Source organism: Halictus rubicundus, chromosome 6, assembly GCF_050948215.1.
Source record: "Halictus rubicundus isolate RS-2024b chromosome 6, iyHalRubi1_principal, whole genome shotgun sequence".
NCBI lineage: Eukaryota > Metazoa > Arthropoda > Insecta > Hymenoptera > Halictidae > Halictus > Halictus rubicundus.
The window spans coordinates 4,712,291-4,726,040 of record NC_135154.1 but is presented as its reverse complement, the minus strand read 5'-3'; the positions used below and the strand labels follow the sequence as shown (position 1 = coordinate 4,726,040).

At 35.1% G+C, this 13,750-nt stretch overlaps 1 protein-coding gene and 1 long non-coding RNA gene across 2 annotated transcripts in view; one reads left to right on the top strand and one right to left on the bottom strand.

Moving 5' to 3' along the window:
- Window positions 1-13,750, bottom strand: part of Nmdar2 (glutamate ionotropic receptor NMDA type subunit 2) — a 478,712-nt gene that overhangs the window by 251,328 nt on the left and 213,634 nt on the right. The window contains exon 3 of the mRNA XM_076789520.1: window positions 8,130-8,661. Within this exon, the coding sequence (XP_076645635.1) occupies window positions 8,130-8,450 (321 nt within the window). The 5' untranslated portion in view covers window positions 8,451-8,661. The remainder of the gene's footprint in view (window positions 1-8,129; window positions 8,662-13,750) is intronic.
- The window catches only part of LOC143355058 (uncharacterized), a 285,284-nt gene that overhangs the window by 106,224 nt on the left and 165,310 nt on the right, over window positions 1-13,750 (top strand). The window lies entirely within an intron of this gene.

Here is a 13,750-nt window from a genome sequence, read left to right as displayed (position 1 = left end):
AACTAGCATCGAGCACTGGATATTAACAATTTATCTAACGCTACGAATTTCCTTATCTTCGCCGATTCTCGAAGCGTAATCAAATGACTAGACTGCGGATCTTTATGCAAAAGAAAAAGTCAGCTCGAGCTCCTTAGCCCCTCTCGGTGTATCCCTCCCCTTCTCCAGTGGAGGGGATAGGTGAACTGACTAAGATCGCGTAGCTCCGTTCGACTTAGATCAAGACTTTACTGTAGTTTTATTCGTAGTCGTGCATTTTTGTTATAAATGCATAAAATCCGCAGTCTACAAATCAACTGTTAGTTATAGCATCAATAGCCAAATTACTGAAATTAAACCTAAATATTTTACGTTTATATTGTTAATGCAAAACCTCCCCGCGATGAACAACCCCTAACGAAATAAGAGAAGAGAGGGATTGTCACCGCTGGATTTGGATTTAAAATAAAATTACTTGAAGGATAAACGATTCAGATTTAAACTAAGGTTACGACTGAATAATTACAGGGGCCAGGAATTAATGAGCACAGCTAATAAAATATTTTTAATATCATTGGAACTGCAGGAGATATTTACGTGGATACATTTAGGTAATACCTAAATCCCTGCATCCCTCTATATTCTATATTCGCATGTTTTAAAATGTTTCGATTTGAAACTATGGGCAAATAACTCATCCAACAATCACATTTCGTGATTTCTATTGAGTATTTTCTATTGGGAATAGTGGTCCCAGTAAATGGATTCCTGAGTATCCTTTTATGTCACAGATGTTCAAGATAAACATCTTCATAGCGGATAAGAAGAGTCTGGTGAAGATCTTCATAAACACTTTAGGTGAGTGAACCGATAATAAGGCGACGGTGCAATTTATGTCGACCATCCTCGGTGGTGGTTTACGCCCTTTTCATTTCATAAGATAGAGATGTGAAAGATATCTCGAAATGCACCACGAGTTTATGCTAGCCAAACTAAACTGTCTAAGTATCTCTAATAGGGCCTGGTATGCTGAACAATTTGCACAATATGTCATTTAACATTAACAATAGATTTACCTCTAGAGTTAACCTCCATGAAGATAAATCCTGATGAAAATTTAAAAATTAATTTCGAATCGACTGTAGCCGAACAGGGCACGAATGAGGTTATCAAATATTTCTGAACAAATACATTACGCTTGCAGGGAGCAGCTGTTTATCAAGACATACACAGTGATTGGTAAGCATTAAATATTCAAAGGTACAGAAAAGTGCATCGAGAGCGTTCGCTTTATTACCACGAGAATGGATCAGGTCGCACCTGTTGCTCAAAATCGATCGCGACGAATGAATGGACCGTAGGCAGAAAATGGACAGTAAGTTATAGTTCTGACTAGCAGCCAGCAAACTTTCTCCCGAGCTGGTCGCAGCATGTTTCGTCAGTGCACGACAGGAAGTGCCTTCGTGACGGCGACCCTGGTCGTGAGCGGAACCCTAACCATAAATAAAGAAGGCGCTGTGCTAGCTCGCGGTTCTCTGCAAAGAAATGTTCCACTCAGTTTCCTAGGATATATCGTTAATTAGAAATGTAAATTATCCCCGACTTCACAATTAGGAACTCCGTCCCGGTTCCCTTTAGAACGGGCCGCCATAATTGCTGCCGTTTTCGCGCCCAGTTTAATTTAACGTTTTAAAAATTGGCTGCTCTTCTTTCTCCGCGTTTCTTATCTTTCCGTCGGTCCATTATCTCCAGCTTCTTACTGCATCTTATCTCGAGCCCTCTCGTTTGGCTGAAGTAGTTTAAAAAAAAATAGTCTCCCACGGCATCTTTATTTTAATGCCTTGTTTGTTTACTTGTTCAGTCTTATGAATAGATTTCGCACTTCTGTTTACGCGTGACACAGTCTTCCATTTGCATTATAATTTTCTTACTTCTGCATTCTACACGTCCCTTCCGCTCTCGTTTGCCCCGTTTCTCATGGTCTTTTGTTTTACGTCTTATTTTTGTGCCTTCTTTAGTGTTTCCGCTAATTAATCTTTGTTAGATTACCTCCATGCGAAATAAAAATGCTCCAACTCAACGAAGACAAACTGGAGTAACATGGAAATTTATTTCCTAGCTTGATGCAATTAACATGTTGTAATTAATTAAAAGATATTTTTGAAGTGTTTTCTATGTTTATCCGATTAATTTTTGTCACGAGTGCATAACATCCGGAGTCTGTCTATCACGTTTCCTAATTTCTTCGTATTTTTTATTGTAAAATTAAAATAAATTGTAGCAAAATTGGTTTTTTATTGTAAAATTTATATTTTAATGCGTCTCGAATGTTATTTGCAGAATTAACAATTAAACAAAAAGAGCAATCATTATTTTGAATTAGAAATATTTTTATACAAAATGATGCAAAAGAATACTAAAAATATAGAATATTTTTATATTTGCAAAAGAAAAATTAGAAAATTAAGAATGTGATTTGTTTTTGTTCCTTGATTGTTGCAGTTTCTTCATTAGCCTAAATACATTAATAATTATTGATACGTTCCTTGTTTTAGTTTAAAAGATCGGAAGCAAATAATCTTTCAAGACGTATATTCGCCATTAATTGAACAATTGCCATATTTTCATGACGGATATAATCGATACAGATTCGATGTAAATGTCGAAAGAATATTTGGAAATGTTTTATGATCTGAATTGTAATACTTCGTCATTGTTGTTCCGTATAATCTTTACTCTAGGCACTCGATGTCTATTCGACTGGCACGTGTGCAAAGTATAAATATTTCTTACGACAATTGAGTCGTAAATATATGAAATGGTAGTATAAATTGAATGAAATTAAATAGAGTCTGTATTCGTTTGATTTGGAGTACCATTTTCGTGAAAATAGCAGTTAAAACTGCTTTTATACGAATATAAAGAATCGAGTATCTGAAGTTTAATAGTCACGCGTCAATAAAGTTATGAATCCAACGACGTTAAAGTTTGGAATGGTCGTTTAATCGCCAAAGCAATTCGCAGCCATATGTCCATGGAGATCAAACAGCAAGTATTAGATATCTCATTAAGAGTGACGGTTCGCGTCGAGAAAATTGGGAACAATGACGACCATTACCGGCAAGGGAATAATGACTCCCTGGAGGTGGACACACTTTTCTGCGTGACACGTTTAAACCGATTATTCTAGCAAATTACACTTCGCGGCAGAAGTTTGTAATTAGCCGAGGGATCATGTTTCAACGACGACAACCGTGGAGAGATGAAGAAAAAAAATTGTCGCAGCAATTACATAGTCAAACGCGTCCTGTGTTTCGTGGCGACCTGTGATTAACTTTGTCATTGTCGGCCTTACATGAAGACACTTGAACAATGTACAAAATATTTTTCATATAATCTTTGCTGGTATATTTTGAAAGAACACCGAATATATTTCTAAATAATTTGTTAAGGAATTAGAACAAAAATATTGATGAAATATTCAGTGACACTATTTACATAAATTCGATGTGGACGTATTCTCGAATTTGTTGCAACCTAAATCATATCTTTTCTTTTATTTTCTAATATTTAATGTTATCATTTCCGGGTCAGTTCGTTTAGTGCAAATGCTCCTCTGGGCTGTGATATTTTTGCATTTTCATTTCTCATAAATAAAAATGAGATGTTAGATCTGGTGATTTGGATATACAGGGTTTCTCAAAAATGTTGTACTTCCTTGAAAGGGACGATTCCGAGGCAATTTGACGTAACTTTTTCCTTTGCAAAAATGTTTTGCGTGGCTTTGTTAACGAGTTATTAATTAAAAACACGGACCAATCACAGAGCAGCTATAGCGGACGTATGCCGGCTCTAGATTCGTCCGTCTTTTTCGAACCGCGGAGAACATTTTCGCGAAGGAAAAAATTACTCCAAATGACCTTAGGAATCAAACCTATCAGGTACAACATTTTTGGGACACTCTGTATAAACTTCTTATGGGATATCCTCTATAATATTCAACAGCAAATCAATAATAAGCTTTATATTTAAAGCTGTGTCCTCGCGTTTATTTTGTTGGGTTGTTTGTATCGTTTGAGTTTGGTATGAATGAGTTCGAACAGAGTGTAGAGCGAGTGCGAAGTGTGAGAGTTGACAGCGCTGAGGATAATTAAATTAAAAGTTAGGATCGCCGCGTGTGAGATAGATATTGTGTCTGAGTGAATACAGAGCGTATCGAGTGTTGCATTTGTATATCACTTACATTATTGTTATTAAATTCGTCATAAACAGACTTGTGTGCTTCATAATTATTGAACTCGTTTCCAACATGTTGAACTCTTAAAAATATACGAATCTGTTTACATAAAAATTTCGTATCGTATTTATGAAAAGAATAAGAAAGAAAATATCGAGTAACGCCAAAGAAGAAAAAATACTGTACATCGCGTAGACAGGTATTTGCTGTAAACTATACATGAACATAAATGCTCATATTGCTGTCTTCGTTGGCAGGCACAGGAAATCTTTCATTTCCAGTGAAACCGAGGAATAGGCTTGGAACTTGATAAAGTAAAATATGACATTACGGTTTTCATGTTTCATACTTTTCTATTCGCTGCAAACTGAAAAGACAAATCCAATCTGACGATATATTAGATACCTTATATGACGGTCTCGTCGTACACGAGACTTTTACACGAGATTTCAGTTGTGATAATAATTATGTTCATATTTGCCGTCTCGAAATTATAATGTATCTAAACTGTTAAGTGTCATTGTACCTTATGTCAAACGGAAAAGAAAATGTAATAGCTGGTGAATTGTGTAACAAGATACAGCTCTTTATACTGTCCTTCCCTGTTGCAAACGCTACTGATGACACGGTGCAAAATGTAATTAATTTTGTAGAAATATTGATGTAGGAAAAATACTTTCTGTCGAAATCATTAAAAAATGTCTAAATCTGTTTAAATCTGTTTAAAAATTGAATAACACGATATCACAATTTCAAACATTTGGAAATACTTCTTAAATTTTTAGAGATGTCCCATTTTAATACTATACGATTTTAAAGATACGCTGTTCGATATCGTAGTGAAGCAGCTCATCCTTTATGATGTAGAAGACAGATTCTTTTCCAAACATTCCATAAGACTGTTTCTTCGGAGTCGAGTTTGTTGAATTTTTTAACGTTCCTTTGCGGAGATAGAGCAACGTCGCTTGCCAACACGGGAGAAGGTGAAAAAGAGGATCCATCTTCAGTCCTAACAGAACTTCGAGATTACTTCCTGATAGGGATTTTAACAGTGAAACGCCACCATAATTGGTATTGTTTGAAGCTTCTGACAAATACTATTATTTAACGAAATTAATAAACATAAGAGCGTATGTATTTCAGAGCACGTAATTATTCGACTTTTTCGCTTAAGTCTTCAACAGTATTTCAACACTAAATTTCCGATTTATGAACAATCTTTTTTGAACAATCATTTAAAAAATAATTTTTGAAGGAAAGAGAAACAGAGAAAAAAGGGCCTAAAACTTCAGATTAAAAAAAAAGCAATTGAAAGTAAAAAAAAAAACAAGAATAAAAAAACCATAAAAATAAAAAAAAATTATTAATCAGAAGAGAGATTTGAACACGTAACCTCGTTACCATAGCTGTTGCGATATGATTAAGAAATGAAGCACCTGTATCAAAATATTTTCTAGATATCATAAAATTAAATGTCAAATGTTAAATGTGATCGGATTTAAAATAATTAAATAGATAAAAATAAAGTAATGTATTTAGTTGTTTTGTTTGACATAACCCGGAAATAGTTTCTGGTTTACAACGGTTTACTGCAAACAGGTCTAACCTAACACTACAACCCTTTGTCATTTTGTTACTTGAAAGGTTATGAAAAGGTGCTCTGGGAAAAAGTTATTATGCTTCAGGTGATGAAGTTAGGCTACGAGGATGAAGGTTGTCATAATTTTATGTCTTCTGATATATTTATTCTATGAATAGAAAGTTTTTGAATTGTAAATTTCATGATTAAATATTGAGACAGAAGGCAACGGAAAATGAGATGCAGTAGTAAAGTAAGAAGCTTAAATTTTAAAAATATATTTTCATTAAATCTTTATACCTTACTGTTTAGTTATAATTTAAAGTTTAACGAGCTACGATCTATTGTATTTGTGACGATAACAATATATTTAATCGAGATACTGTGAACATTTCGGAATAGGTTTGAAAATTGTAAGTGTATCTGTAAAGTTTATTAAATATATGGTAGAAAATAATTACAACCAGCAAAAAAATCTTTAAATATCAGAAATGGAAGAATAATTATTATGACAATAATGCAAGAAAAATCTCCTGGTGTTTAATACCTAAAGTTGCTGTAAAATTAATGACCGGGAAACAAGCAATTTTAAGGAAATCCAATACTGGTGCTTACAGTCACCATGCCTTTTGAGCGAGGGCTTAATCGTGTAGGGCGAACCAACAAATGTATATACGTGTATTACGTTTGCATATTGCATAGTCATATGGTGCACGCCAAGCAAACAGCCACTGCGGTAATAAATAGCAGAGATGTGAACATGTACATGTCAATGAATAAATTAGAATATGACTTCGAACTGGCGTCTCGTCAACGACGATATAATTGCGATAATAACATCGTCTGCCGTATGCGGGAGACCAAAGACTCAATAAAACTGAGACGATGACGAGTTCGTAAATACAAAAGTACAATGGGTAATTAAAGTATTGGAGATTATGGGGCCCGTAAACTCTCGACCATTCAAGAACAAAGTCAAGCCGAATAGGTATCCTCATCCGAAATACGACGAAAGTTGGTACCGAGCCATCGTCTTATATCGAAATAAAACTATATACAGGATGTCCCAAAAATGTTGTACTTCATTGAAAGGGGTGATTTTTGAATTCATTTGAAGTAACTTTTTCCTTCGTGAAAATGCTGTGCGCGACTTTGTTAAGGAGATATTAACGAAAAACACGAACCAATCAGAGCATGGCTACACCGGACGAATTCCGGCCCGACAAGAGATCCCACTAAGCGTGGCGTTGACATTGGCCGAGCCGGAATATCTGTCCACTGTAGCCGCGCTCTGATTGGTCCGTGGTTTTCGTTAATAACTCCTTAACAAAACCTCGGAGAATATTTTCGTAAAGAAAAAAGTTACTGCAAATGACCTCAGGAATCTCTTTCAAGGTTTTCCGAGATTTTTGGGACATCCTATATATATCATGAATTCCTTGTCCTTGTCTAAATGTAGCCATTGTAAAACAGGTGGATACACAATATATATAAATTTTCTTGTTCTCCTAATAAATTATAAACGTCGAAGAAGCTCTAATAATTGTAATCGTAAAATAAATCGTAGTGCAATGGGTTAAAGATACATGGAACATCAACAGAAAGTGACTCGTTGTTGCTTGAGTGTGGACGTAGCATTGTACTGCGACTTTGTGCAGGGTGTCACAAAATTATATGTCACGGCCACCATAGCGTGATTCTACACCTACGATTTGGTGAAAATTGACATAAAAAAACTCCCCGCAAAATTGACCTTGACCTTGAAAATCAAGGTCAAGAAAACATTATTTTGTTTAATCGTGTTCTACTGGTCATAAGGATCAACTTTGTGAAAGAAACCATGGGTCGCACCTCAACCGTTCTCTTAAAAAATTATGTTGCATTTCTTATAATTTTTGCAGCTTCATTATTTGTAAATTTTTTACATCCAGCGACAATAGATATGTAAATAGCGTACTATAGTACGTTGATTTGTCAATAGTACGCTATTTACTTATATATTGTCGCTGGATGTAAAAAATTTACAAATAAAGAAGCTGCAAAAATTATAAGAAATGCAACATCATTTGTTAAGAGAACGGTTGAGGTGCGACCCATGGTTTCTTTCACAAAGTTGATCCTTATGACCAGTAGAACCACCAAATCGTAGGTGTAGAATCACGCTATGGTGGCCGTGACATATAATTTTGTAACACCCTGTACATGCTTAAAATTGAAAAATATCTCGAGGTTAATAGGAATAGACGGTTGATTTGAGGGACCTCAGTGTATTCGAATAGCGAATGGTGCAGTTATCAGAATATCGATGCGATGTATATCGGAAATCGTACGAACCTCCAGAAAAGTGATATTGTGACTGGTTCCTGCGGGAGCATTCGACGGTTGGGTGATCGGCTCCGGCAGTGGAGTAGTCGTCGTCGTACTGGTAGTGATGGTGTAGGTCCTTTGCCTGGTTGAATTCGGAAATCTGCCTTCGCCGAGCTTCACGCCACCTCCTCTGCCATATCCCAATTCCTTGGCTTGCGCCCTTCTATCGTTGCTGCCAATTTGAATGCCACTGCTTCCCCTTGTCAACACGCCGGATTGCTGGTTGGCAACTGTAAGCGACACCATCAGGAGTGACACCATCGCGAACAGCGACCACGAGCCGTCCATTTTTCAGCCGCTTTCTTCAAGCTGCTTTCTGGAACGTTTATTAAGAGCTCCGACCGGCTCTTTCGCGCCCCTGACGTCCGCTTTCACCCTCGCTCCGATCCGCGAGCTCCCATTCAGGAAGATTGAGAGCTCAGTCGCGTCGCGTCGTCGATTTCGCGTCAGAGTGCGCATACTTTGCGCTCTGACGAGCCGCCATTGCGTGCCACCGCCCCTGAAATAGAAAGTACTGCAGTCAGAGATGCCAGATCATTTTTTCCAGGTACAGGTTTTCTCTCCGTAACTGTCGCAAAAGTCTCTATTGTAACTGTATAAATTTTACCCCATCACTGAGGGGTCCTCCTTGGAGCCAGTCAAGCGGTAATCGTCGAGACTCACACCAATGCAAGCGAAGCAAACGATTTCTACTGTTCTAATTTTGTTATTTTTGTTATTTATAACACTTTTACCATCCTGTCTGTTTGGTTTTTCGAATTAATATGACACCAAACACGATACAGTTACGATCATAATTACTTGTGTAACAAGCGAAGTTAAGAATTCCGGTGTACCTCTACCGTAAATGTCAAGTCCGAAACATTAATCGATTATTACACAAGTAATTATAGATCGTAACTATATCGTGTTTGATATAATTTTAATCAGAAAAAGGACGAACACGATGGTTAAAGTTTCATCAACGAGAAACTAAAAATAAGGTATTTTGATTTTTGAATTTAGAAGGCCGAGTTGGCACACGAGTCCTTTGATGTTTTCCAGACGCCCGAATCTCAGTCACTCTTTCTCTTTCAATCGCTATACTTCTCTACGTTCGGTACACAACAAAGACTGTAGCACCTCTACTAGAGCTGTCGCTCGGAAAATCCGACAATATGACAGTTACGGAGAGACTGCTATAGTTCGATACGGACAAGTGTTAATAACTACTTAATTCTGTTTCAATTATCTTCAATCTAAATTCATGGATGTTTCATAATTGAATTTTATTCGCAATTTCATGTATAGCTCTATTCTAATAGAAACGTGTGAATGATTAACAAAAATGATTTGTGCATTGTAAAATTTCTAAATCCAATTTCTTATCGATTGTCCAGTTTATTTTAAAATCTGTTCTGACAACTTCATATTGTTCTATGAAAATGTTTCAAAAATTTGCTTGGGGATCACGAGATTAATAGATGTCTCGTTCAAAATTTACAATAAAGGATTTTTTTAAATGCAACAATTCATATTCCATGTTATCCTATTAAGTGCAATTGTACAGTGAAAATATCGACAGAAGCTTCAGCTTTCTGTTTCTTCACAAATAACTCAGTAAATATTGGATTTGTATAAAAATTTACAGTTCAGTAATACTCATAAAAACACCTTTTCCATTTACGACAGAACATACATATTTTGCGAGACTACTTCTGCACACATATTCTCATAATTAGTAAATGAAAAGATGTGATTATAGGATTATAAGATGTCTCCGCTATCTCAAGGATGCCCTTATCATAATGAAATTGAATATTCATAATACTATCTACGATCTATCTCCGTTTTTATGAAACGATTTTAACCACAACGTTTTATGGATTGTAATTACGACTGGCGATTTAATTTCAGTAGCATACATGTTAAGACGATTCTAACTTGAGTGGTAGAGGATAAAGGGGGTCCGTTTAAGGACAGTTAATTACGTGAGGACCCCTTTCCATTTTAGTGTTATTACCGATATCTAGGTTGTATAGCTTCGCCAAGACCAGAATCGTTAAGTAGTTAGTTAGTTAGTTAGTGAGGGCGGCATAAGAAGGACAACAAGAACCTGGATAGAAGTTGTTGTCACATTGACCTTTCGAACCGACAAATTTACGAACTAAATTGATTCTATTTTCTTAGAATTTTTTCTTCGTCATACATTTGGCTTTGCAACTTTAAATAACAAAAAAATTATCTCAGTCACAACCTCGAAAAAAGTTGAACAAATTTTTCTTCATAAATATTTGTATATCTCATGCATAATACAATACAATTAGATTTATATATTTTTCATGTTAATAGCAATTCTCTTCACTGATAATTGAAACTGTTTATTAATTACATCGTATAATTGGTATATACAAACAAATCGCGCATTTATTTACATTTAGTATTATACACATAAACAATATACATGAAATGTTGAATAGTAAATGATCGTGCAATGGAAGTGATAATATTCTTGAAAACTAGTTGTTTGCATTGTATCAATTCATTTCAGATGAATTCATATAAAATTAATTTGTGTCAAATGTCCGAGTTTATCAAGTGACGGATGCCGCTTGTATGACCATAATATTGGTGTCACGAAAGACTAATGCATTTCGAGAAAAAAGTCATTATGAATCTCTAATGAAAAAATGGAATGAAATAAAATGAATCTTTCATGCGTCCGTAATATCTGGTGGATCGATATGCAGATATGTTCTCGATTTTATTTTGCCACCGTGGAAATCGTTCGGAAATTTTTATCATTCAACCTTTTCGCAGAACTTTTTGTGCAAATACAGATTGAAATTTCAATTTTAAAAATTTTCCAGTCAGGGTATAATTTGAATATTGTTCGTATGACTTTGATAACGCGTTTTAAATGTAATTTAGTTTGAAGCTCAAAGCAATCAATTCCTCGGTTACTCGTTTCAGTCTAAATTTTCCCATTCACAACCTAACGAATTATATAACGTTTCAAAAGATTTGAAAGAGTATAGTGAACAATTGCGTTCCATTACTATCTTTCCAGACGAATGATAATACGTAAATAGTTTTTAAATGATTAATATTCATATCATTTCAGATAAAGAGATAAAATAACGTCTTTATAATTTATCTATTCATCTATCTATTAATATTCACCACTTATGAAGATACGAAGAAGCAATAATGTTACTAGTTTATTAAATACAGGTTTTCCAAAAGGATTATCATAGATGAAAACATATTTTCGATCGCTGATTAAGATTTATCATCATTACACTATTTTAATCGTGATATACAAATTACCCAGATTGATTCATTTCGATTGACATTATCTAACAAAATTATCACTTTTGAAACAGAGAAAATTAAACTGACATATAAAACACACCAGTGTATCTTTGACGTACTATTTTACTTATGACATTATATAATTTTAATAAATCATTTAATGTATATGTTATTCGGTGTATAAATTAATCCTTACAATTAATCAATTGTAATTTTATTTTGAACTTAATCTTTTTTCCTGTCACATCGAGGATTTATTAATTACATGCACGATTGATTAAATGCATAGATTATTTTGAAAAGACGAAAGACTTTCGGTCATTCGTAAATAATCAACAAACTCAGGAAGAACTGGCTACAAATTAATTTCTATTCTTAATAAAATAGGGACACTTAACATCTTTTAATATTAAGTACTTTCGGCTTTAAAAAAATGGATATCCAGTAGCTCTTATTAGAAAACTTTGAAACATAATAGATTACTTATTCGTAGACCGTGGATTTTTATGCAAAATAACAATTGTCTCAATGAATTGCAAGACACAGGAACTGCGTAGATATTAATTTATTTCCTGAATAATTTCAATGGAATGGAAATAATGCAATAGCACTTTTAAACGATTTAAATGTATTCACTGTTTTTACCATAAATGCGTAAACTTCACAGTCTAGTTATTCGCGAGTTGAATAACAGCGAGATACGTAAAATACACCGTACAACCTTCCGCATAAAATAGTGAGTTACACCTGTTTTAATCTTTCAACTCACGTAACAGTTGCAACGGTGCCAACCCAGATCAAATTCCCAGCAAAAAATTTCGTTGCGAGCTTAACAGACATGCAAGAAAGGAGACTAAGTAAGATAGAATGGGGTTCGCGTGCATCATATTTAGAGAATGTCCTCGGTTGCTGCAGTCGATGCATGTCGAAGTCTTGTCGTTGATATTCCGGGCACGGGAACCAGACACATGGAATTTTCATTGTTCTCGAACGTTGAAGTTCTCGAGTTAAAAGCGGTAGCTTCCTCGCCTGCCAAGCGTTTGCGTTCATTTACGTGCATTAGCAGCATTTAATGCAGAGCGCATACTCTATTGAATTATTCAAGGTGAATGAAATTTTCCCATCATTTTCCGCAAACACGTGGAATTTTCTAGTTACATGTGTCAATTACAGTGGCAACAATGAATTTTATGCAATTTCATCCGCTTGGTCAAAGAATATATATATATATATATATATATATATATATATATAAAAATAAACATACATACACATATAAAACCTTTTTTTATTGCTCCAGTGAAACTGTTTCCATATTATTTTTCGTCATTTTTTTACCAAGAGGATGAAATTGCATAAAATTCATTGTTGCCACTGTGATTAACATATATGTATATCCATATATATTGTATATACAATGTAAAAGTGCATCAACACGATTACCAATTGACCATAAATTCATAGCACGTTTGAAAAACAGTATTTTATTTTTCATTGCCTGTTATTGGATTATCCAGATTACTCGAAACTGTGCTGCCTCTTTATTGCAGCAGTAACCATATACTACTGAATACAATACAATATGTTGTGTAATTAAAATTAATATAAGTACAGGGTGTAAAGAAATGTTTGATCCTGGCTGACATAGGTGTACTCTACATCTTCGTATCGATGAAGATATGTAAAAAAAAGTCGCCGCAACATTATCCTTGACCTTGAGTTTCGAGGTGAAATTGTTTTGTTTATTGACATGACGCGTGGAATGAAATGCAGTGAAAAAATTCTGACCTTGAGATTCAAGGTCAAGGAGATTTTTGCGGCAACTTTTTTTACAGATCTCCATCGATCCGAAGATGTGGAATACGCCTATGGCAGCCAAGACCAATCATTTCTTTACACCCTGTACAATATTAATTCCATTTGTTACCGAACTTAGAGTAAGTAGTAGTTTCAAAGTGTTCATAATAATTTTTTTTTAACAGTTTATGTCGTATTATCATCAAGGCCGTTAGCGACCACTTCATTATAATTTGATCATCCTCAACTCACTGTCGTTGGCATCCAACAGAACTACCTCCGAAGCCATTGTCGTCAACCTGGAGTATCGGAGGACGATCCCGCTAATCCGGCCGCTTTCCGAAGTTTCCGATCTAATTTCGTCTCTTATCAAACGCGATTAATAAACTTTCTTCCGGCCATAGAACCCTCGTCCATCCCGAACGTACGCGAAGCGCAATAGAACTTAATTACCAAACTCGTATATAGTGCGATTGTTGACGCATCCGGCACGCGCA